Source organism: Podarcis muralis, chromosome 14, assembly GCF_964188315.1.
Source record: "Podarcis muralis chromosome 14, rPodMur119.hap1.1, whole genome shotgun sequence".
Taxonomy (NCBI): domain Eukaryota; kingdom Metazoa; phylum Chordata; class Lepidosauria; order Squamata; family Lacertidae; genus Podarcis; species Podarcis muralis.
In genome coordinates, this window is record NC_135668.1 from 32405931 (window position 1) to 32431588 (window position 25658).

Genomic DNA, 25658 nt, shown 5'->3' on the forward strand with positions numbered 1-25658 from the left:
AATAAATAAAAATATTAATATATCTCTGGAGCCCAGACAAGGCTCAGGCAATATTTATCTGTTTTCTCCTTCCTGCCCATAGTCTGCAAGGAAGTCCTGAACACCACGGAGCTGTTACCCAATTTGGAAGAAAATGGGACGTGGGCAGAAATGGAGTGTGCGCTTGGGCTCCTGTGGTGTCCTTTGACCAATACATGCCTTCCGCTACAAAACTGCTGTGATCCAGAGACTTGTGCCAACAACTCTGCCACCAGCTTGCCCAGTCCCTCTCCTCGCACTTGTGAAAACCTGTCAGGGAGGAGCGAACTCAAAGAGTCGCTTTTTACCTTGCCACCTGGCCCTTCCACACGGTACCTTGTGAGTGTTTTGAACCCAAAGTGCATCCGGGATATTTCTACCATTGTGCCATATTAAGTCACTCAGTAATATTTTCTGGAATCGATATACTGAGTTCCAATTGCTTCTGACTAGACTCTGTTTCTAATCCTGGCCGCTGCCCCCCTCCTTTCCTCTGAGGGTCTGTTTGGGCTCAATAGTTATTGCTACCTTGACTAGTTTTGCTTTGCCCCGTTGTCTGCTTCTGATGTGTTGCTGCCTGGGCTGCGTTGTTGGTTAGCAGAATGCTTGTATGGGCAGATAGCTGCATTATTGACCAATTTGGTTGAGAAGATGTAACAGATGGAATTAAATAATATGCTGTGCATTAACTAAGAAGGGCTGCCAGAGTGGTTTACAAATCACAAAAAGGGGGGAAAACGATAGTCCCAGACCCACTGGTGGAGGAAGGGGTGTGTGGTGGGTGCGGTCCGCCCTGGGTGCCATCCCTGAGGGGGGTGACATCGCCGCACCCCCACGGGAGGCTAGCCCCGCCCCTGGGTACACAGCATGTGCACCACTCCAGGTGCCAGAGTGTCTAGCTCCGCCTCTGCCCAGACCTCAGACTTAGGATCACAAGAGGAAAATGGATTGGGAGCAAGAAAGAAATAAGCAAACTTGGGCACAATATCTTAGATAAATGAGTTCTTTTGAGCCTGCTGTACCCAGTTGGGTGTGACCAGCATAACCAACCCGTGCACCCAACACAACTCACAGTTGCAGTACAGAGGTGGTGGTGGGGCCTGCAGTGACCCATGCAGAATGGGCTGGGTTTGGAGTATCGAAGTGACCGTGACCTCTCTTTCACAGTTGCACTTCAGGAACAAAGACACTTTCATCAGGCCAAATGACACCGTGAGCATCCAGCATGACGCAGGGCCTGGGGCCTTCATTCTTTGCCACCCAAGCCAGGTGCCATCTTACCAGATGAGTTACTTCACCCTGAACTCTTCAGACTGGGAGCTAGGCTCTCTCATGCACCCTGAGGCCGGTGGCTGGCATAACGACTCCACCTGCTACTTTAGGGTCCTTTCTGTTGCTGAAAAGACAGTAGCCATTATCGGGGAAGGGAATTTGGGTGTGGACCGCCCTGGCCTGTATGCCGTGAGGGCCACTGTAGAGAACGGAGTCTTCAGCGCCAACCTATCCTGTGATTTCGTGGCTGTCTCTCCGGTGTCGGGCCTCCACGTCATTTACCCTCCAGAGCAAGGTGGCCGAATCTATGTGGAAACCAATCACACTTGGCTGGTGGTGAAAATCTCTTCTGGGGTGAACGCAACTGCTGGATGGTTCGCGGGGAGCCAGAGCTTTCCCTTTGGAAGGAGCTGCCCACCTTCTGTCATCCCACTTGTGCCTGAGTGCACCAGGGACACCAATGATACCTGGTTCTCAGTCGTCGTGCTGGAGAACATCGGGGGAAATGCCAGCACCCGAGTGCTGTGGGCAGAGAATGCCGTCAGCTCCCAGAACATCACCATCACTGTGAAAGCAGAGGATGCCATCCGAGGCCTCCGCGCAACCCCAGACCCAGAGACCAGAGTCTTGCTGAATAACCGTGTGGTAAGTAGGGTAAGGAGATACATTTGCTTTGGTTCTCCTTTAAGCACCACCCTGCCTTATCTGCACCTTCTGGAACTAGGCACAAACCGAAATGCACTGATCCTTTGAAATTTGCACTTTTCTGAATTTTGCAATGCAGTGCTTCAGCCAAGATATGTGTACAAAAGTGGGTGTGGGGGTGTAAAAAAATGCATATATTAGTGAAAATAACTTTAAAATGCATTCTATGAAGGGAAGTGGTTTGCAAAAATGTGTATGTTCAGGAAAATATGCACTAAAATGCTTATGTGTTCTAACTCAGCCTTCCTGAGTGTTTTGTGCTACAACTCGTATTAACCCTGGCCAACACTGCTATTTTGTACTACAACTCCCATCAGCCCCTGCCAGCATATCTGTGGCCATTACAGTCCAAAACATCTGGAGCCCACCAGGCTGGGGAAGGCTGTTGCACCATTTCCCAGCTAATCATTGTCAGATCCATCCCTTTCTGAGTTCGTCATACTGTTTACTTCTCCTCTGCTTTTTGACAAAAGCGGTTTGAGAATGATGGAGCCCACTTGCCAGGGGCCCTGCTCTTAGAATGGTCATGAATTGAAGTGGAAAGTCACATGTAAACTTTTCTCTGACACACGTGCCTGCCTGTTCCCATCCATTGCAGAGTTACATCCCCATGATGGATGCCGGATCGGACGTTACCTTCCGGTGGACCGTGGACGATAAGCGCTCTTTCACTTTCTACAACGATGTCTTCCATGTTATTTACCAGACACCGGCTGTGTACAAGCTGTCGGTAAGTCACAGGCAGCTGCTATCAATGGCTACTAGCCATGATGGCTTTGCTCTGCCTTCACTGTTGAAGGCAACAGTGCTTTTGAATGCCAGTTGCTGGAAACCACAGGAGTGGAGAGTGGTCTTCTTCTCCTCAGGTCCTGCTTATGGGCTTCCCATTGGGGCATCTGGTTGGCCACTGTGAGAACAGGAAGGCTGGACTAGATGGTCCCCTTTGGACCTGATCCAGCAGGTTCTTCTTACGATTTTATTTTTTTTGCATTTATGTTCTTACGTGATGGGTAACAAGGAGAGGAATGAAGGGGTAAAAGCATGTGAGGATTTCCAGCACGTTTCTCTCTCCCAGAGCGGATGATGGAGAGGAGGGGGAAACAGAAGGATATCATGGTGTAAATGCCCCTTGGTTATATATCTGTCCCATACTGTGCCAGAGCTTTTTCTTTCTTTCTCCTTCCCTTATAGCTCACTGCCTCCAACCACGTCAGCAACGTCACTGTGGACTACAACATCACTGTGGAGAAGATGAACAGGATGAAGGATCTGGTGGTCTCTGAGATTCCACCCCTCGTCCCTCAGAACAGCACTGTGGAACTGGCAGCCAAGGTTACAGTGGACTCTGCTGTGGACGCCACATTCCTGTGAGTTCTCCCGGTGTATGATTGGAACAAAACAGAATGAAAAAGAAGGGCTGTGCAGGGGAGTGTTTCCACTCCATGCATCAGGGGTGGGAAGCAGGTTTTCCATGAACTGGGCAGCTGTGTTGGCCTTCCAGCTTCCTGCCTGCAACTGCATTGAATTGAATTGAATGAATAAAACAACAATGCAATATACAAAAAACAGAAATAAAAAGTCAATTATATAAAATACATTTTGGGGTTTTGAATCAATAGTCAAATGGTGGATCTTATTCTGATTGCCCCAGCTAAAAACCTTGCAACCTTTGCTGTCACCTGCTCATCTTGATCTGTCAAGAAAAAGGATACTGTGGCAGTGGTTGGGTGACCTAGAATGGACAATAAAAGAGGGGTGATAATCTTATTCCTCAAGTCTTTATAAAGAGTGCAAGCCAGAAGGGCATGTGCCACCGATTCGGGAGTGCCATCTCCACAGGGAGATCTGTTACCTGCCTGCAACTGCATGCCTTACTGCCTTTTCTGCTCTGCAGGTGGGACTTTGGAGACGGTGACCGTGTTGCTTTCCAGTTCAGGCCTCCCTATAACGAGTCTTTCCTTGTGCCAGACCCCAACATCCACCAGGTTGTAATTGGGCATAATGTATCGCATACCTACCAAGAATCAGGTGAGAAAAGTGTTCTGTTTTGTTTTTCGTTTGCGACCCCATGGCCAATTGAGCAAATGGAATGTGTCCTTAGGACAGTTTCTACTTTCTGTGTAGATGCAAATCATAGCCATAGAACTTCAGGTCCCTTCAGTGGACCTCCTGCAATGCAGGAATCACAGCTAAGTATCTGACTACTATTAGCATGCAAATGGGCCCAACAAGCAGCTGGGAACTCAAGAGTCATAGAGTTGGAAGGGACCACGAGTGTCACCTGGACCAACTCCCTGCAATGCAGGAATCTTTTTGCCCAGCGTGGGGCTCAAGCCCATGACCCAGAGATTAGAAGTCTCATGCTTTACCGACTGAGCTATCCCAACTCCCAGAGTTCATTTTGTGGCCCCTTCCGCTTTTCCGGTTGCTGCCTCCTGTGTGCGCAGACAGCACTCAGTGGCTCTACAAAGCAAGTTCCTTTGAGATTGCCTCTCCCCAAATGCCCCCCCCCCTTGGCATTTTTTAACTACTTCTGGTGCTCCATTCCTGTGGGAGGTCAGGTTGACCTCAGCAAGAAGTAGTTAGCCAACTGGTTGCTATTAAGTGTGGTGAATAATGGCCTTGTATGAAATTCCCATTGGTGGATGGTCTTTGGAAGGCAAGTTGTCCTCTTTCGGTAGGAGTCCTCCCCCAAATTCTCTCATGGCGTGGGAGATGTAGGACACCATACAGTGCCAATTGCAACCTTTTATATTTCAGGAATTATATATCATGAATGTGGTGTCTGATCCCATGTTATTGTGACTGTCATGTAGTTTGCAATTAATTAGCAGGCAAATGCACTGTGGGGGTTTTATAAGAAAGGTTCCTGCATGAGGAAGAACCTGCCAAATTAACAGGGATTGTCACACAAAACCAGTGCGTTTGTCATTTGACTGACCAGCTAAGGAGCTTTTTTGTGATAATTGCCTTTTCAGGGCTGTTAGAGCACATCTCAGGCCTCTAGAAGGGAGTTGCAAGACCTGCCTCTTCTGTGGACCATTTGGGAACTTACTTAAGTTCAAATGATTTCTCCTGCTGCTAATCTGACTGTATTTTAAGTTTTTATTTGTTCTTCTTATAAGGTTTTCTATGCATGATGTTTTGAACATCAAGCACAAATGGTATAAATAAATGAATACACAGAATGAAATTATCTGATAACATTCAAATCTGCAGTCGCTCTGTGTGGCAAGTGAAACCAATGTGCTCCAGATTCTGTGTTTCTAAGAGCAATTGGTGCAGATGAGGTACTTTTGCTTGATTTGTTCTCTCATTCCACTCTGGAAGACAGTGTCTGTAGTGCTGGGTGTTCCTCATTCGGTCCTGTCCTCTCTCTGACATGAAAGATGAGGATGGGGAAGAAAATCAATTCAGTTCTCCCTTCATGGCAACCAACCTTACCTAATTTATCCTTTCTGAAATAATATTAGAACTGAAACTCGGCCATCCTCAGAAATTCACCTCTCTGAATTTTGAAGTACAATTACTGGAAACAGCATACAAAAGTTGGTTGTATTAGGGGAAATTGTTATATAAAAATGTGCACATTAGGCAAGATTTTATAGAAAGATTTGTATAGTGGGAGAAATTAGCACTGAAATGCTGATGAATTTCCATGATGTGGAAATGTTTCCAAACGGATCTGGATAACAACATAAGATTGGCAAAATGGGAAACTGAGAGAAACCAGAAATTGACAGATTTCCCCTTATCCATGAAATGAAATGAAATATTGTTGCTGTTGCCCTGCCTTTCCAACTAAAGGTGCCCAGATCAGCATGCAACAGAGCAGTAAAAACTACAGATTTTTTAAATTAAAAAAATGATTAAGATGCAAACCAAAACATCCTCAAAAGTAAGCATTTCACAGTTGCTTATCTTTCATCTACCAAATATGCACATATTGTTCAAAGAGAGAAACCACAGGAGTGGGAAGTTCTTACTCATTTGTCTCCCTCTCCCTCTCCCTCTCCCTGTCTCCCTCTCCCCCTACTCCCCTTCTCCCCGGCCTGGTCACAAATGCAGGTGAATATATCCTGAGTGTTTTAGTATCCAATGAATTTGAGAACCTGACCTACACGATTCCTGTCCACATCTATACTTACCTGATGGAAGTGACTCTGGAAATTGATGCAGATGTCTTGGTTGCTGGTCGCCCTGTCACTTTCAAAGCTGTCCCCCTGCCGTCTAGCTATGGGGTCTCTTACACCTGGGATTTTGGAGATGGCTCTGTGGCGTCTGTGCAACACCTGCCGGCAATAGTCCACACCTACAGCAACAAGGGGATGTACAACGTCAGCCTGAGAGCCAACAACACCATTAGTGCTGTAGAAACATTCCAGAGTTACCGTGTCTTTGAAGAGATTAGCGGGTTGCAGGTGGTTCTGGAGGAAGCAATGGAACTCCGCACGCCAGTAGAGATCACCGCTTCCGTGGAAACAGGGGACAGCATCCTGTGGATATTCGACATGGGTGACGGGACCGTGGTGAACAGTTCCGTGGCATCCGTGATGCACATCTATTTAAAGGAGATGAATTGCACAGTAAACGTCACAGCAACGAATCCAGTCAACTCCGTTTCCCAAGCTGTTCCTGTCCGGATATTTGTGCTGATGGTTCTCAAGATTGAGCCTTCCACTTGTATCCCAGAGCACCCCGACGTACAACTCACTGCCTACGTTTCTGGTAACCCAGAGGACTACCTTTTTGACTGGACGTTTGGAGATGGGTCATCCAACGTCACTGTGAATGGGGACCCAACGGTGAGGCACAACTTCACCCGCAGTGGCACCTTTCACCTTTCTTTGGTCCTCTCAAGCAAGGTCAACAAAGCTCATTATTATACCGAGGTCTGTGTGGAGCCAGAGGTCACCAACGTCTCGCTGTTCATAAGGCCGCAGTTCGTGAGACTGGGCAACGAAAGCAAGTTCCAAGTCACAGCTTTACCCCCTTACCCCTATCGCTACCTCTGGGACTTTGGGACAAACGAATCCACTCGGTTTGGTGGGACGGAAGTTAGTTACACCTACAAAGCCCCCGGCGTCTACTTGGTCACAGTGACAGTCTGCAACAACGTATCTTTCAATAACGACTCAGTGTTCGTGGAAGTCCAAGAGCCGGTTGGGGTAGTCAGGATTGAGTCCAACGGCTCGAAGGTTTTGGAACTGAACCAAGTCTACCTGTTCTCTGCCAACGCTAGCGGGACCAACGTGAGCTATCTGTGGTACTTTGGGGATGGCATGAGCCAGCTGGGGAAATTCATCACCCACTCCTACAACAAGAGCGGCACCTATGCCATCACCCTGACGGGCTGGAACAATGTGAGCTTCCGTGAAGCAAGGCTTAATGTGACAGTGAAGAGGCGCCTCCAAGGCCTGACCATCAATGCCAGCAGGACGGTGGTGCCTCTAAATGGTTCTGTGAGCTTCACAGCCACCCTCCTGGCTGGCACTGCTATCCGGTACTCCTGGATCTTGTGCGACAGGTGCACCCCCATCCCAGGCTACTCCACCATCTCCTACACTTTCCGTTCAATCGGGACATTCAATGTGATCGTGACTGCAGAGAACGAGATTGGGTGCCTGCAGGACAGCATCTTCGTCTACGTCTTGGAGCAGATCGAAGGGCTTCACATTGCCGGTGGCGACCTCATGGATGACACCTACTTCCCCACCAACAAGACGCTCCAGATGCAGGCGGCAGTGAGGGATGGCACCAACATCTCCTACAACTGGACTCTCCTGAAGGAAAACCACCCTGTGCAGACTTCTGCAGGGAAGACCTTCTCCCTGGTTGTCCTGGAAGCAGGGGTCTACGTCATCCACCTGAAAGCCACAAATATGCTGGGGAGCTCAACAGTGAACAAGACAGTGGAGTTCATTGAGCAGGTTGGTGTCTTGAAGCCCATCGCTTCCCCCAACCCTGCTGCGGTCAACATTTCTGTGAACATAAGTACGAGTGTCACTGCTGGGACTGGATTGATGTATGTTTGGTACCTGGAAGATGGTCTCTTTCTCCAAACTGCCTCCTCTGCCATCACACATTCCTTCCCAAGTCCTGGTGCCAAAGCTGTTACCGTTGTGGCAGAGAACAAATTTGGCTCTGCCAACGCAACGCTTGTGGTGTACATTCAGGAGCCCATCATAGGGGTGAGGATCAGGACTGTGAGGCTGAATTATACTGGCTACGTTGAGTCAGGCTCAGAGGTAAACTTCTCTGGGGAGCTGGAAAGGGGTTCTGACGTAGCTTGGACCTGGAAGCTGCTGAACACCACCATATGTGGGCAAAGAGTGGCCTTGACATTCCCCTCACCTGGAGTCTTCTCCGTCTGCTTAAATGCTTCCAACGATGTCAGCTGGGATGTGGCCTGCCACAGCGTGACCGTGGAAGACCCAATCCAGGGCCTAAAACTCACTGTGGGCAAGGAGGTGCTGGAGCCTGGGGAAGAGGTCAACTTTGTCATTGGGATGGCTTCTGGTTCCTCTGTGAGCTATAAAATGAGTGTCGGCGGGAACCACACCATGGCACTCAACTCTTCCAGCTTCACCTATACATTCACCCAGGTTGGAGATTACTTAGTAAGGGTGACTGCGGAGAACCACATCAGTGTGGACTACACGGAAGTCCTCATTGTGGTGCTGGAGGCCATCCATGGCTTGAAGGTCGCAGACTGCTGTGAGCAAGGCATGCCTGTTGGAGTAGAGAGGCGCTTCACAGCTGAGGTTGACAGTGGCTCGCGGGTGTCATATTTGTGGCAGCTCTCCTTGGAGGGAGACCACGGGCGCTCCCAGGTCCGCGTGGAAGGCCAAAGCATCTCTTATACCCCGGAAGCTGCAGGTCGGCTGGAGATCCATCTCACCGCTTGGAACCGTCTGGGCAGCCTGAACATAACCATTGCGATAGAAGTCCAAGACATCATAACACAACTTTCCCTCCTGCCTGTCAGCTCCTTTGCTAACCGGACAACGACGTTTGAGGTGTCTGTGCTGCCCAGCGCAAGGCAAGTTGCCTTTTGGTGGCACTTTGGAGATGGTTCTCCAGCTCAAAGGACAAGTGTGCCATCCGCCAGCCATACCTACCTAAGGCATGGGGATTACTTGGTGGAAGTGAACGCCTCCAACCTCATCAGCTTCTCCATTGCCCAGCTCACCATCACGGTCCAGGTGCTGGAATGCGAAGAGCCAGAAGCTGAGTTGGCGTTACCTGGGCAAGTGGTCATGAAGCGGTCGCAGAAGAATTACTTGGAAGCCCAGCTTGACTTGCGGGGCTGCACTAGGTACCAGACCAAGTATGTGTGGGAGATTTACAAAGCCCCCAGCTGCCTGCAACTGGGCGCCTCTGACAAAGTCCTCCTGTCCAACGTGGACGTCAGCCGGCCGCAGTTGGTCATCCCCAAGCTGGCGCTCGACCTGGGCACCTACTGCTTCAAGTTCCTGGTCTCTTTCGGAGACACACCACTGTCCAAGAGCATTTTCGCAAACGTGACTGTCACGCCTAACAAGCTGGTGCCCATCATTGATGGAGGATCGTACCGTGTGTGGTCCAGCACCCGGGACCTGATCTTGGATGGGGAGAAATCGTACGACCCTAACCTAGAAGACTGGGAACAGACGCCGTTGCATTATCAGTGGTCTTGTATGTCTTCCTCCAAGGTAAGCAAGCCCTGGGCTTTGAGTGAAGGAGCAGCTGGGTGGGGGCGCACTTTTGGGTAATTTCCATCATTCTAAATACTTAGACGCGGGTAGCGCTGTGGTCTAAACCAAAGAGTCTAGGGCTTGCCAATCAGAAGGTCAGCGGTTCAAATCCCCACGACGGGGTGAGCTCCCATTGCTCGGTCCCTGCTCCTGCCAACCTAGCAGTTCAAAAGCACGTCAAAGTGCAAGTAGATAAATAGGTACCGCTATGGCGGGAAGGTAAACAGCATTTCCATACACTGCTCTGGTTCTCCAGAGTCATGCTGGCCACATGACCCGGAAGCTGTCTGCAGACAAACTCCGGCTCCTCGGCCTATAGAGCGAGATGAGCGCTGCAACGCCAGAACCCTAATGGTCTGGGTACCTTTACCTTTACCTTTTAAAGACTTAGAAGCCTGGTCTGGAACTAGTGCTGCAGGAGATCTGTACTTTGAGAAGGGGGAGGGGCATTGTGAGCCGAGACCCCATGTCCCCATTCTCCCCCTGCTTTCTGCCTTGTTGTGTTTTGCTTTTTGGATTGGCAACTGGGGGGGGGGGGGGCACAGCAACTGGATTTGGCTTAAGGCTTGCTGAGCTCAAGACTGTGGCTGCATTGACGCAATATATTTAAGGCACATTCCCTCCCCCCAAAGAATATTAGGAGTTGTAGATGGTTCAGGTTGCTGGGGGTGTAGCTCTTTGAGGGATAAACTAAAGTTCCCAGGGTTCTTTGGGGGGGAAGGGAGATGTGGACAAAATTTAGTTTAAATGTATGGCATGTATGTGGCGTAAAACTGAATTCTAGAGATGCAAGTGGGTGGGGGTTTATTAGGTCAACTGAACCCCCCTGCTCAATGCAGAAAATCCAGCTAGATCAAGGAGAGCCCCCACCTCATCCCTAGGTGATTGATTCCTATGCACTGGAAACCATAATTTGGTTAACCAAGTCCCAAATCAGATTAGCCTTTTTGGCAGCCACATCACACTGCTGTCTCAGGTTCAGCTTGGGATCAGCTACAGTCCACCTGACAAGCCAGGTATTTCCTATCCTGTGCATTGGATTCCCACCCCACAAAGAAGAAGTTTTTTTCATTAGACTGCAGTGGTGTTTTCCCATTAAACACCCTTAGTTCAAATGTTTGACTTCCTTTGCCCAATTTTAGGAACAGAGCCCCAGGACTGTGCAGGGACACTCACCTGCCCTGGTTCACACCACCTTTATTTTGCTATCTTTCATGACTGTTCCACAATTGTGTTTTGGCGGCAGGCATATTTTGCCCTGAAGTATGCCCTACAATAAAAGCAACCCAAAAGTTTGGCCGTTCGGAGGCTGTTTGTAGGTGTGGAAGTTGCATTTACTCTTACTCACTTCCCCTCTTTGCTTTGGCATGGCAACCTGGTGCCCTTCAGATTTTGGAGATCAGCTCCAGCCAGCCCTGCCATGGTTGGCTTAGCCTGTTTTAACAAGATGAGGGTACTAAAACAGGAAGAAGTTTGACATATACGCAGGTTCTGGTCTCAGACCCTCAGGACAGGACTGACCTCCTGTTTTAAGGCAGGTTTTGAATGTCTCCTCTGCTCTCCTCCTCCTCCCTGTTTCCTTGTGTGCAACAGAGTTCATCTGCGGGGTGTGCGCTCAACTTCACTGCCACAGGGGGAGTCGTTACTGTTTCCCGATCCATACTGGAAGCAGATGTGGAGTACACATTCGACCTTGCCGTCTGGAAAACGGGGATGAGTCCTGAAGCTACGAATCAAACGGTTAGTGTCATGGAGTCCTCTCTGTTCTTCATCCTCAAACAGTACCTTCCTGTACTGCCGTTGTGGGTTTCTTCAGGGCAATAGGTCAGGGGGAAAACCCTGTATTCTAGCCAAGAATGCAAAAGGTCTGGGAAAGCAGGCATAACACTCCTTGACATACTGTTGCACGTCTGGTGCGAGGTTTGCCCTCGCAAAGCGGAGCGTTGCCTCTACAGTGACTCTCCAAGGTTTCAGGCAGAGAGTCTCTCCTAGCCCTTTCTGGAGATACCATTAGGAACTGAACTTGGAGCTTTTTGTATGCAAAGCAAGTGCTGTATCAGTATTCCTTTTATATTCCATCTATATTCCTTCCACTAAAATGTAAGATTCCAGTTCTCATGGTTCTGATTAAATGGCTGACTTAAACAGGAACATAGGAAGCCGCCTTATACTGAGTCAGTATTGTTTACACTGACTGGCAGCAGCTCTCCAGGTTTTCAGGCAGGGGGTGTTTCTTAGCCCTACCAGGGATTGACATTGGGATCATCCTCTTCCTACACAGACCTGCCATATGTGAAATCATTGGCCCATCTGGCCCATCACTGTTGTCTCTGCAAAGGTCTCTCCAAGCCTCAAGGGGAGAGGGAGCTCGTCCCCAACCCTGATACCTCAGTCTTTTTTACCTGGAGATGCCATTGCGGATTGAACCTGGGACCTTCTGCATGCAAAGCAGATGCTCTCCTACTGAGCTACATGGCTCCCATTCCTGCAGGGAGACAGCTGCCAGATAGGTTAGGATAGCCCAGTGTGTTGAGTGGGGTTGCAGAGGCAGGCGTGGAATGCCCAGAGTTGCCCATCTACAAATATGAACATTAGGAGAGAAAAAGAACCCTTTTGCTGATAGCTGAGGCTTTTCTTTTTTGCTTTTCTTCCCATGGTGTCTTGGGAAAAGCAGAGGGAGAGAGGTAGGGCAACATACGCACACTTTCCCCCTTCTTTTTTAAATAACTGCACCTATCGGTAGGCTGCAAAACAAAACTGAGCAGCAAAAGGAATCTGCAGGCCAAAAAACCTTATGGTTTCTATCAGCAGCTCCAGGAGAGGCTTGGCAACCCGAGATCCTGTTTGTCTGCAAGTGGAAATTCTTACTGCCTTGATCTCCCTCTTGCTCTTCTCCTTCTTTCCTTTTGTGTGTGTGTGTGTGTGTGTGTGTTGTTCTTTTGGAAACTGAAGACTGGAAGGAAAGAGGAAGGTGCGGGGGGGGGGGGGGGAGGCAGAAAGAACCAAAGTCAAATTGATAGTCTTTCAAGGACATTCCGTACAATCTCGCTTGCATACATGAATGCAAAACAATGATTTGACTGTCGCAGGGACGGGAGGAACAGATGGGGCCCTTCAATCTTGCTCTGCGGAGAGAGGGCTTTGGTGCTCTTTTAACAGCCTGCCACATTAAACAGCAGCTCTATCACTACTGTCAAAAATGCCTATTATCGCCAGAAGCCTCAAGAGACAGCCTTGGCTTCTGGAGTTATTTAGAGTTGCATGGAGATAATGGCGCAATAGCAGGAATATCTCACAGTTGCCATAGCTCAGTGATAGAGCATCTGCTTTGTATTGCAGAAGGCCCCAGGTATAACCCCCAGCAGCTCCAGGTAGGGTTGGGGAAGAATTTGTAATAATCGAAGAAGAGCTTTCTGGATTGAGAGTTTTTGGATTTGGATTTGATATCCCACTTTACCACTACCTGAAGGAGTCTCAAAGCGGCTAACATTCTCCTTTCCCTTCCTCCCCCACAACAAACACTCTGTGATGTGAGTGGGGCTGAGAGACTTCAGAGAAGTGTGACTAGCCCAAGGTCACCCAGCAGCTGCATGTGGAGGAGCGGGGAAGCAAACCCGGTTCACCAGATTACGAGTCTACCGCTCTTAACCACTACACCACACTGGCTCATCAAAGGCCCACCATAGTCCAGCATCCTGCTCTCACAGAGGCCACCCAGATGCCCCAAAGGGAAACCTGCAGGCAGGACCTGAGCACAAGAACAACCCTCCCCTCCTGTGGTTTCCAGCAACTGGTATTCAGAAGCATTGCTGCCTCCAACCATGAAGGCAGAGCTTTCTTCTTTGGCGATCACTCATAGCCGAGTAAGATTGTTTTCCATGAACATGGCAGAGCATAGCAATCATGGCTACTTGGCACCAATAGCCCTCTCCTCCATGAATTTGCCCAGTCTTCTTTTGAAGCCATTCAGGTTGGTGGCCACCACTGCCTCCCGTGGGAGTGAGTTCCATAGTTTAACCACATGTTATATTATTCCCTGGAGAGATGCTGCCAGTTAGTGCAGACAGTATTGAGGTAGCTGGACCAATGATCTGGCTCATTATGAGACCGTTTCCTACGCTGTTGGAGAGACAAGTGTTTCATGGAAGTGGAGGCCATCCTGGGGTGCCAGGGTTTAGCAAAGCATTTCCCTGTGGAACCCAGCTGGGAATTCCAAGCATTTGCCATTCAGTTCTCATTTCGAAGCCTTTTTCATACTTGCCCTTTTGACTCATTGTGTGTTGTTTGCTTAATTAGTCAGCAGTCCTGTTTTCAATTGCCTAATTGAGGAAAACCTTGGTGAACAGTATTCCCCTTTCTCCAACCATCCACAGTTGGGCAATAGCTTCAGTGGGACCAACCAAAGTGTTACACAAGTGTGGAAAGCTTTTGAGTTCTCCAGAACTCTTCATCATCAAGTGGTTACACAAAGCAGGAGCTAGGGGTGGGTGGAATGAAGAAAAACCATAAAAACCAACAGGACTCCCAAAGTAGTCTGAAGAGGCAGCCATGAGGTCAGCTTGTAGAGTTGATTCTAAGATGGAGATATGGGCTGAACAAGTCCCTCCCAAGTGTTGTAGGTAGCAGGTTATAAACTTAGGATTCTGAGACTAAGGCATCTAAGAGAAATGTTAAACACAACATATCTGATGTAGGCAGGAAGCAGAAGCAAAGACAAAATTGGCCGCCTTTAATTTAGTGAATTAAAGTGTCTGCGGACAGCGCTGGCCCCCGGCCTATAGAGTGAGATGGGCGCACAACCCTAAGGTCTGTCAAGACTGGCCCGTATGGGCAGGGGTACCTTTACCTTTAATTAGGGACGTGGGTGGCGCTGTGGGTTAAAGCCTCAGCGCCTAGGACTTGCCGATCGAAAGGTCGGCGGTTCGAATCCCCGCGGCGGGGTGCACTCCTGTCGCTCGGTCCCAGCGCCTGCCAACCTAGCAGTTCGAAAGCACCCCCGGGTGCAAGTAGATAAATAGGGACCGCTTACTAGCGGGAAGGTAAACGGCGTTCCGTGTGCTGCGCTGGCTCGCCAGATGCAGCTTGTCACGCTGGCCACGTGACCCGGAAGTGTCTGCGGACAGCGCTGGCCCCCGGCCTCTTGAGTGAGATGGGCGCACAACCCTAGAGTCTGGCAAGACTGGCCCGTATGGGCAGGGGTACCTTTACCTTTAATTTAGTGAAGCCTGGGATAAATTTGATGAAAAAATCCCCTGGAGCCAAGTTGTGTAGTATTAACTAATGGAGGGGATGTTAACCTCAAAATGCAAGGGCCCTCTTGTGGGGTTGGGAAATCATCACTTTTTGTCTGTAGATTCCAGCTGTGTGAAAAAGGGCCTGTTCATGCCAGCATTCCCTGAACTGGTACCCAGCAGATGTTTTGGAATTCAGCTCCCATTAGCCCCAGCCAGCATAGCCGTTTTATGATGCTGGGGCTGATGAGAACTGTAGTCCAAAATACTGTAGGGTGTCAGGCTAGGGAAGGTTGTTTTCGATGAACGTGGAATCATCCTAGTCCTGTAAGAGAAAACACCTTCTAGGCCTGTATGTCACATGGACTCCCTCTCTTTCCCCCTGCCCCTGGTCATCCTATAGATTACAGCCTACATCGTGCGAAATGATTATTTTAAGTAACAGAACGAATCGCACAAAATGATGGGGAAATTATGTAAATCCATTAATTTTGCAGAATTTATGTTTATTTAATAGAAATTATATACTGCTCAATGATCAAAATCTCTAAGCAGTTTACATAAAATATACCTTAAAATTACCAATAAAATCAGATGTTACAAACAAGTTAACCTAAAAAGAAAAGAAAAGAAAAGAAAAGAAAAGAAATATATTGGTTGTGGGATTCAGGGCCTCATGGTGCAGAATTCAGATTCTCATAGTTCAGAATTCTGCTCTTTCTTCTTAACACAGACTCTGCTTGCTCCAGTTATCCTCTGGGGAGGGATTCTGCTGACACCTCTGCTTCTGTGGGCTCACTGTGCTTTCTCTCCCAGGTGCTACTGAAGAAGGGGACGGTCCCCATCGTCTCCCTGGAGTGTGTCTCTTGCAAGGCCCAGTCTGTCTACGAAGTGAGCCGCAGCTCCTATGTGTACCTGGAGGGGACTTGCTTGAACTGCCAGAATAATTCCAAACAGGGGGTAAGTTGGATGTTTCTGGGGTCAGCCTTGCACAGTCAGTTGCCAGTTCATTGGGTGCCTGATGTGCCCCCGTGAGACAGAGGGCCTTCTCAGTAGTGGCCCCTGCCCTGTGCAATGCCTTCCCATCAGATGTGAAGGAAATAAGCAGCTATCTTATCTTTAAAAGACATCTGAAGGCAGCCCTGTTTAGGGAAGTTTTTAGTATTTAATGCTGTATTGTTTTTAATACTCGATTGGGAGCCGCCCAGAGTGGCTGGGGAAACTCAGCCAGATGGGCGGCGTATAAATAAATTATGATTATTATGATTATTATGATAAGTAGGAACATAAGAAGAGCCCTGCTAGATCATATCGTTGGCCCATCTAGTCCAGCATCATGACCAGATGGGAAACCCGCAAAGCAGGTCTAGAGCACAGGAGCACTCTCCCATCGTGTGTGTTCTAGCAACTGGTATTCAAAAGCATTGCCACCTCTGACCATGGAGACAGAGCATAGTCATCCTGGCCATCAATAGCCCTCTCTACCATGAATTTTCCTAGTCCTCTTTTAAAGCCATCCTAGTTGGTGTGGGAGATAAAAAGGTAAAGGTACCCCTGCCCGTACGGGCCAGTCTTGACAGACTCTAGGGTTGTGCGCCCATCTCACTCTATAGGCCGGGGGCCAGCGCTGTCCGCAGACACTTCCGGGTCACGTGGCCAGTGTGACAAGCTGCATCTGGCGAGCCAGCGCAGCACACGGAACGCCGTTTACCTTCCCGCTAGTAAGCGGTCCCTATATATCTACTTGCACCCGGGGGTGCTTTCGAACTGCTAGGTTGGCAGGCGCTGGGACCGAGCAATGGGAGCGCAATGGGATTCGAACCGCCGACCTTTCGATCGGCAAGTCCTAGGCGCTGAGGCTTTAACCCACAGCGCCACCCGCGTCCCGGTGTGGGAGATAGTTCCATACTATAACTATGCAATGCATGAAGGATTCCTTTCTTTGACCCATCCTGTGTCTTCCAGGATTCATTGGATGCCCACAACTTCTAGTGTTATGAGAGAGGGAGAAAAGGTTTTTCTCTACGCACTTTCACACCACACAGCTCCCAAAATCTTTGGAGGGAAGCCATGGCTGTTTAAAGTGGTATCACGGCACTTTAAATGTTCTGTTGTGAATGTGGCCTGTATTGTTAAGCACAACCCAATCTCTAGGCGGTGAGAGGTTTTCCAGGGTCTGAACACTTTTCATGGGTTTGGATTCCTTGGATTGATGGCCACTGGAGACTTTATGGAGTTTCTGTGATAATCAGATTTTATTTACACTTATATACAGTCTGAGCATGAGATGGAAGTTGTCACTGAATTCCTAATGCCACACCTGATGGAGCACTCTGGGAAATCCCTGAGATTTAGACAGCCTTCAATAGGGATCAATCCTTTAGTGCGGTGGGCCCTGCCCTGTGGAACTCACTGCTGATTGATGTTTATCAGGAATCATCCCTGCCTTCTTTCAGACACTTCCTATAAACTGTATTATTCACACAGGCCTTTGCCATGTGAATTTCTTTTTACCAACCAGTATTTACTGAGGTTTTAATTTATCTTACTTCAATTTTGTATTCTGTATACCACTTTGCTGTGTTTTTATGGAAGTGTGGTCTATAAACAAAAGCTCCCAAGAGATCCTACTTCCTCGTCAAGTAGAGAACATGATTCTCACAGAGAACAGGCCTCAAGTTGCTGTTGAACTGCAACTCCCGTCATCCTTGACCATTGGCTTTGCTGACTGGGGCTGATGGGAGTTGTAGTCCACAGCATCTGGAGGGTACCAGGTTAGGGAAGCCTGCTTTAAACCAAGTGATGGGGCCCTGCAGAGGTCCTAGGACTTTTCAGTCTCTCCCCTACCCGTGTTCTTCTGTTGCCTCTAAAAAAATAGTTGGAAGGTGATGTAATGCAGGAGACTCAAGCTGGATCCCACGGTGGAAGTATTCCCAGCAGACAGTTTGGGCTCCTGCCTGTTCTCCTTGGCCCAAATGTCTGGGAATGGAGCTGAGTGATCATCCAAAACTTTGGCCGGACGTTGAAAGTAACTTTCCTCTACACACACACACAGTCTGAAAACGTTAGAAATTCCTTTTTCAATTTCTACATGACAAAAGTTGAAGCTTTTCTTGGTCTTTTTCTGCGCCTCTTTTGTCTGTGTAGAGATGGTCAGCACACAGCTTCAAAAATAAGACTCTGGCCTTGGACAGAACGACCACCTCCACCGGCAGCAGAGGAATGAACCTGGTCCTGAGGCCGGGGGCTCTGAAGGACGGCGAGGGCTATACCTTCACTCTGCACATTACAGATCTGGCCACAGGGGAGGAAGGCTTTGCCTCCATCGACCTGTTTCCAAACCAGCCACCATTTGGGGGGTCCTGCTGGTTGTCTCCAATGGGACCTATCCAAGCATTGACTGCCAAGATTCATTTTGAATGTACAGGTGAGACCAGAGTGCAAGATGATGTCCAACACTGGCTTCAAAATACGTACCTGAGAGCAATTTATTCTTGGTTTGATAGATCCCTAAAAGAAATAGGAGGGACGGTGTAGTGTATTAGATAGACTAGGTGTGGGGAACTTTTGGCCCTCCAGATGTTGCTAAACTACAGTTCCCATCAGCCCCAGCAAGGGTAGCCAATGGCTAGGGGAGATAGATGGTTGAACTTATTGGAGACTTGTCTTAAAGCTAGTCTTTGGCTATGAGGCCTATGGAACAGGTGCCTCCTCTGAGTGTGTCCTGAGCCATTTTTATTATTATTATTTTGTTTGTTTATTAAATTTATATGCCGCCCTTTATCCAAGGATTATTTATTACTTTTATATCCCAGCTTTCCTCCAGGGAGCTCAAGGTGGCCTACATACTCCTCCTCCCCATTTTCCTATCCCAACAACCCTGTAAGGGTTCTTCATTTAAGCAACTTAATTCAGGTGGGAAAAGTCATTTTGTTGAACAACTGGAAGCCATGCTGGTCACCAACAGTAGCGCCATTAGTTCATGTTTCAGAAGCCCAAAAGGTGTCAGCTAGGAGTTGGTCATTCTCAGTGTCACCTACATCACAGAAATTTGGCAGGCATCCTTGCTGCTCACTTTCAAGTGTCTCTTGAATACATTTTATGCCAACAGCCTTATTCAGTTGTTCATATTTTCTTAAGATGAGCCTGCCATTTTTTCTGACTATTCTGTATTATGTCTTTATCGTATCTTAAACTTTTATATTGTACCTGCTGTACACCATGTTGGTGTTGCATATGAGTGGACAGCTTATGAATATTTATTATAAATAAATAAATCTGTTGGGTTGTATAAGTTCTCCTCTGAGCAGACCCATTGGAATTAGTGGCCTTACGTTAGTTGTGGCCACTATTTTCAATGGGTCTACTCTAATACTGCAAGCAACCCATTGCAAATTACCCAGTAAATCCTGATCTACCTTCTGTAGTCACCCCTGGTCTACTTTGTGCATTTGGTTGGCAGGCTGGAGAGATACGGAGGACGAAGACACCCCCTTGGTATACACACTGCTTGCTGCCCGCTGCCGAACCGGCCACTGTGAGGAATTCTGGGTATATAAAGGCAGCCATTCCGAACATTCTGCCTTCTTGCCCCCTGGATTCCAGGAGGGAGGCTCTCTGGTGTCTGTCTCGGTGCTGGTGCAGGACCAGCTGGGAGCAACCGTTGTGGCTTTCAACAGGTGATGATTGTTTCTGTTGTTTAATTTGCGGCTCACTTCCACTGGAGCATCTTGAAGCAATTCCACAATGCAGTGGAAACACATTTAAAACTGTTGAACACATTAAAAACAGTTAAAGCAATGTCAAATCCAATACAGGTGATGGCTAAGACAAAAATCTCCACATAGAAGGGCCTTTCCTTTCCAAAACAGTGTTCTTTTTACAGAAGACGAACTAATACTGCTCTGCTGACTTCAAAAACCCATATGAGCACTCATAAATACCCGCAAACTCTACTGTTTCCTCAGTCCCCTCCAAATGCTTGTCATTTCTTTGTCTGCAGCCAGATGGGCAGGCTGGATGACTGGTCCATCAACAGGTGAGCCTGCTGCCCCCAGTTTCCCCCCCCCCTTGCATAATAAGGGGTGCCCCCACCCAGTCCTGTTTGCTCGGAAATAGTCTTAACCTATTTCAAGGATCAGTCCAAGCTTGCATGGGTTAGTACAAAATGTTCAGCAGTTTTTATTTGAGTACTCACCACATCCCTGGGAAAGAATTTCCCGTAGGTCTGTAGAGGGGTTTCCAAGAGCCTGGAGACTTCCAAGTTTAGGGTGAGTTGGCATCAGCCTTACCCAATTTAGCATCTGTTCATAGCACCTCAGCTAAAGAGTCAGGCATAATCTGCTTTCTCTAGTTAAAAACCCTCAAGCTAAAGCCAGTTATCTATTATTATAGCAAGAGGTGTGTTTCCTTTGTATCCTGAGATCACGCTTTGATCTGGTCATCTTTCCTCCTGGTTCTCTAATCCAGTGTTTCCCAACCTTGTGCCTCCAGCTGTTTTTGGCCTACAATTCCCATCATCCCTTGCCACTGGTCTTGCTAGTCAGGGATGATGGGAGTTGTAGGCCAAAAACATCTGGAGGCACAAGGTTGGGAAACACTGCAATCTACCAACCCATAAAACCTCAGGGAAGTACTAGGGTCTTAATTCCCAGCTAAAGGTAAAGGTAAAGGGACCCCTGACCATTAGGTCCAGTCGTGACTGACTCTGGGGTTGCGGCACTCATCTCGCTTTATTGGCCGAGGGAGCCGGCATACAGCTTCCGGGTCATGTGGCCAGCGTGACTAAGCCGCTTCTGGCGAACCAGAGCAGCGCACGGAAACGCTGTTTACCTTCCCGCCGGAGCAGTACCTATTTATCTACTTGCACTTTGACGTGCTTTCGAACTGCTAGGTTGGCAGGAAACTGCTAGGTTTCCCAGCTACAGACACTTAATTCCCAGCCAGGGTGCCACCTTCCGGACTGACCTCTGGCCAGGCTTAACAAGTTAACCTCATGGTCCCCTAGCTAACTTAAGAGCAAGAGTTACATTTTTGTGTAACAAAACATTTCCTTTGCAGTTCCCTTCAGATGCTTTGGAGTTGACAATAACTCCTGGCATCTGTTGGGGAAAGGCTGATGACAAGGATTTGTCCAGGTTTACAGCTCTTTTGAGATAATATGGGTGGCAGGTGGGAGATCGATACTCTCTGAAATGCAAGTTTGTTGGTTTATAAATCAAGGGGAGAGGCTGTGTCTGTAAGCGCTGTCCAATTTGTTTGTCTCAAGAAAGGATTCAGCACCCTTTTCTCATCAGTAACAAACAGCTTCGTGGTGATGAATGGGCTTCTGCTGGGGACAAATTGGAAACAGAGCAATGCAACATTCATCTTAAACGAGATGCCTGCTTCTCATGCTGGCATCACACGCCCCTGCTCCTTTCTTAGAAAAATTCTGGGGAAGCTGAGCTGATCTATCACAACAAGGCTTTAATGTGGAGAGGAAAACATGTGAGGAGCCTGAGTGGGAGTGTGTGTCCTGCCCTTTAACTTTTGTGCACCTCAAGAAAACAACTAGGGATTGAAGAATGCTAAGGACCATATGAAGTACTCCATCTCCCTAAACCAGTGTTTCCCAACCTTGGGCCTCCAGCTGTTTTTGGACTACAACTCCCATCATCCCTAGCTAGCAAGACCAGTGGTCAGGGATGATGGAAATTGTAGTTCAAAAACAGCTGGAGGCCCAAGGTTGGGAAACACTGCCCTAAACCACAAGGAATCTTCACACAAAGTTCCCAGTGTTCCCCTTTGGGGGGTGGAAACCACTGTTCCATATTTAAAATATAATACTGCAGATAGAAAGCTAGCATATAAGACACAAAGCCCCTCTTGCCCTTCTATTTTTCTATGCGTGGGGAATTTTTGCATGACACTGAGAGGTTGTTTTCCTTCCCAGCTCCATGGCCATCACGCTGCCTAGCCCTCCGGAAGGATTTCACAGCCTTCCTCATTGGCTTTCCAACCAGACTGAGGTGGTGCTGCAGGGCCTGGTGAAACAGAGCGATCCCCAACAGGTCATTGAATATTCCTTGGCTCTCATCACCATCTTAAATGAGGTATGAAGCAACACCTTTTTTGGTGGCTGGGTGGAATGATAGTGCAAGACATTTGTTAGGTAGGTAGGTAGGCATTATTAGTAGATTCAACATGATTCTGACAGCAGTGAGAACCTGTCAGCATATGACACCTGTGCTCAGAGACGCACGCTGGTTGATAGTTTGCTACTGGGTCAAGTTCAAGATGTTACTATTAGTACAGGAAGCCCTTAACAGCTTGGGACCAGTTTATCTGTGAGATTGCCTTGTCGGCATCTCCACTCGGCCAAGCTGATAAAGCCTCATTTTCCTCCGGCCGAGCCTTCGGAATCGCCTCCGACGAATAATTAACGACCTGAGCCTTTGATGAGGCTCCAAGGCACGTTCCCATTAAGCAGAGTTTCCAGTAGCATGCGGAAGTGATAAGATTTATGGCTACATTGTAAAGAGTTTTATTTCTAAGCTACGCAGACAGAAAGGACATCCTCTCTCTATGAAAGCAGAGAGCAACTGAACAAAGGAACAAAGGAAACAGGAAACCAGTAACATCACATCCGTCTCTAGTCTCCTGTGAGGCTTCCAATAGCCTGGACTGTCTCTGGAATGTAAACAGAGCCTTGTGACTCTAAGCAGCTGCTCAGTGGCAAACAGAAACTAACATGCCTTACTCCACATGTTTCCCCCTACCGATGGCTACTTACCCCATGGAAATCGAAAGGTTTCCCTCCTTGCTTATCACTGAAAGAGAGAGCCCATGGCTTGCTTGTTTATTCATTCATTTACTGCATTTCTATACCATCATTTTCTCCAAGGAGCTCAGGGTAGCATCCATGATTCTCCCTCTCCTCATTTAATCCCCATAACAATCCTGTGAGGTAGGTTAGTCTGAGAGGCAGTGACTGGCCCAGTGTCAATCAGTGAGCTTTCATTCATGGCTGAGTGGGAACCCTGGTCTCTCCCAGGTCCTAATCTTACCCTAACCAGTACACCAAATAGGCTCTCATAAGAACTGTCTTAAGAATCTAGTTCACATACTTTTCTTTTTATCCCCGATGTAAGTATGAGTGCTCCATGCGTTTGAAATCGGAAACCAAACATGAAGACCGTCTCCGGGCCTGGACACGGAGGAACATTACAGAAACACTGATTTCTCTTAATGTGACCACTGTGGATGACATCCAGCAAATCGCGGCTGCCCTGGCTCAGTGTACGGTAGGTGGTATCGCATTGCTCTGCCTCTTTTTTTAAAAAAAAAATTATTGCAGATTTCAACACAGTAATTTAACAAAAATACATCATCCACATTGTTTCCCCCCCTCCATTTTTGCCCCCCCCCCCCCGATAGAATACCCTACCAGACTTCCCTCAGCTCCTTTCTCTGGTTTCTCAACACATATTTCTGTCTGCATGTTATAAAATTGTAAAATCCTCAAATTATCTGTCTATATATTAGAATAAAGAGTTTGTGAATGTTTATTCAAAACCTGCCAAAGATTCCAATTCATTTTGTTGCTTCTTCAAATATTTCATAAAAGGTTCCCATTCATCTTTAAAATCAGAGTTACCCTTGTCACGTAGTTTATGTGTCAGTTTTGCCAGTTCCGCATAGTCCATCAGTTTTTCTTGCCACAGTTCTTTCGTTGGGGTTTCTTCATTCTTCCATCCTTGCGCTATTAAGACTCTGCCTCTTAGGCATGGGGAGCAAGTGGGAGGGGGGCTGGGGCTGAAGGGAGTTGGACTACAACTCCCATCAGCCCCAGCTAGCATGGCCATAGGATACTGGGACTGATGGGAGTTGTGGTCCAAAACATCTGAAGGACACCAAGTTTATTTGTTAGATTTATATCCCACCTCTCCTCCAAGGCGCTTCGTGGTGTCCATGGTTCTCCCATGGGCTGGGGTTTCTCAGCCCCTGCGAGTACTTTTGCTAGTGTTCGGTGTCAAAGATAGCAGTGCATGCCTGGAAACTGTTGTGTGGGAAGTAGCAGTTTGCCATTTGCAGAAGCCAGATCTTACGCTCACACAAGGACCGGCAACTTGGTGGCTTGACATATAAGGTCAATTAACTTGCATCTTGGATTCACAGGTAGCCAACAAGGAGTTTGTTTGCCAAGCTTGCCTGACAAAGACCTTGAAGAAGCTGAGAGACATGATGGCCATTCTGCAGGGAGAGACCATGCAAGGGACCATGACCCCAACAACCATCGCAGACAACATCCTCAACATCATGGGTGAGTGCGCAGGAAAGTTCGTTTTTGAAGCAGCCTTCCCCAATCCTCCATATGTTTTGGACTACAACTCCCACCAAACTCAACCAGCACAGCTGTAAAATATGGGAGTTTTAGTACCTGGGAAGGGCTAGCTCAGTGGCAAAGCATCTGCTTTGCATACAGAAGGTCCCAGATTCAATCTCCAGGTAGAACTGGGGGGAAACTCCCTTTCTGAAACCCTGCACAGCTGCTGCCAGTCAGTGTAGACAATATGGAGTTTGATGGAGGAATGCCTGGGTTTAAGCCCACCTCCTGTGTTCCTATGTTAATAAATCCCCAAATCAATATATATATGCATAACGAATCTTCAATTTTGAAAGCCATTCTTGAGAGCCCAAGGGAACAGCACATAGTTTCCCTTTAAGTGAGAGGTAAGGAGTAAGAAACACTTTAGACTTTGCTTCAGCAAACAAAAACTCTCACATTCATTTGTTAGGAATACAGCCACCTTTATTCATAATTACTTTCTTGGTGAATTTGAGAGTGGTGGGATGCGATATTCCGTGTCATTATGCAGTTCATGAGATCCTAAGGGAAACCCAGTGGGGTCAGTATTCAAGGTTCAGGTGTTAAAAAAAAAGGGTCCATCTAGATTTCTGCTGAGCACTCTTGGCTTCTCTGCATTTCTTTCCCCTCCATCAGGGTTGAGTTCCAGCATCTTTGCTTATGGTCATCCTCAGCCCTCAAACATAACTGGAGGGCAGGAGGTTTAATTTGTGGCTGGATGATCAACACAGTGCTTAATTCAAGGGTGAGGGATCTTTTTCAGCTTGGAGGCCACATTCCCTCATGGGCATTCTTCTGGGGGCCACATGCCAGTGTTGGATGGGGCTAGGAAGAAAAGTGAGTGGAGCTGTGGATCAGACTCTTATTTTTCTACGCGGGACTTAAATTCTAGCAAGAATCAGAGGCTTCTTTTTTAAATTGATTTTTAATTTCAAGTAACAAGACATACAAGGAAAACAGAGCTTAGTAGTTGTACAGAAATAAAGAAAAACAGCAGTTGATGGTTGTGGTTTTAGATGTTCCAAGAAGGGCAATCAAACAAACATGTCTCTCCATAATGTTCCATTGGTCGAAGGAGGGTGAAAACCATGTTTGACTTTCTTAACAAAGTCCGTGAAAGGGTACCATTTCATGTAAGGGGTGTGAGTCTTCCCTCACCCCCGTCAAAGGTTTCTGCACAGGCAAAACACACACACACACACACACACACACACACACACACAGAGGGCGCTACCTTTCCATCTTCCATCCAGGCAAGCAAGAGGCATTATCAGTGTTCAGCAAAACATTCCAGCTAGTCAAAAGCACCTGCAGAAAGTGTGGAGCGGGGCCAATGACAGGTGTAGC

The 25658-nt window shown here is 47.8% G+C and overlaps 1 protein-coding gene across 2 annotated transcripts in view; it reads left to right on the top strand.

Annotated features, from left to right (window-relative positions):
- Window positions 1-25658, top strand: part of PKD1 (polycystin 1, transient receptor potential channel interacting) — a 113554-nt gene that overhangs the window by 62135 nt on the left and 25761 nt on the right. Inside the window, exons 10-22 of one of the 2 annotated variants that reach the window (XM_077919182.1) lie at window positions 83-357; window positions 1186-1944; window positions 2594-2725; window positions 3187-3362; window positions 3890-4023; window positions 6064-9689; window positions 11325-11471; window positions 15779-15922; window positions 18110-18389; window positions 19425-19641; window positions 21897-22056; window positions 23095-23247; window positions 24122-24266. In XM_077919182.1, coding sequence (XP_077775308.1) covers window positions 83-357; window positions 1186-1944; window positions 2594-2725; window positions 3187-3362; window positions 3890-4023; window positions 6064-9689; window positions 11325-11471; window positions 15779-15922; window positions 18110-18389; window positions 19425-19641; window positions 21897-22056; window positions 23095-23247; window positions 24122-24266 — 6348 coding nt within the window. The remainder of the gene's footprint in view (window positions 1-82; window positions 358-1185; window positions 1945-2593; window positions 2726-3186; window positions 3363-3889; window positions 4024-6063; window positions 9690-11324; window positions 11472-15778; window positions 15923-18109; window positions 18390-19424; window positions 19642-21896; window positions 22057-23094; window positions 23248-24121; window positions 24267-25658) is intronic. The other variant, XM_028706964.2, reaches the window with a different exon arrangement.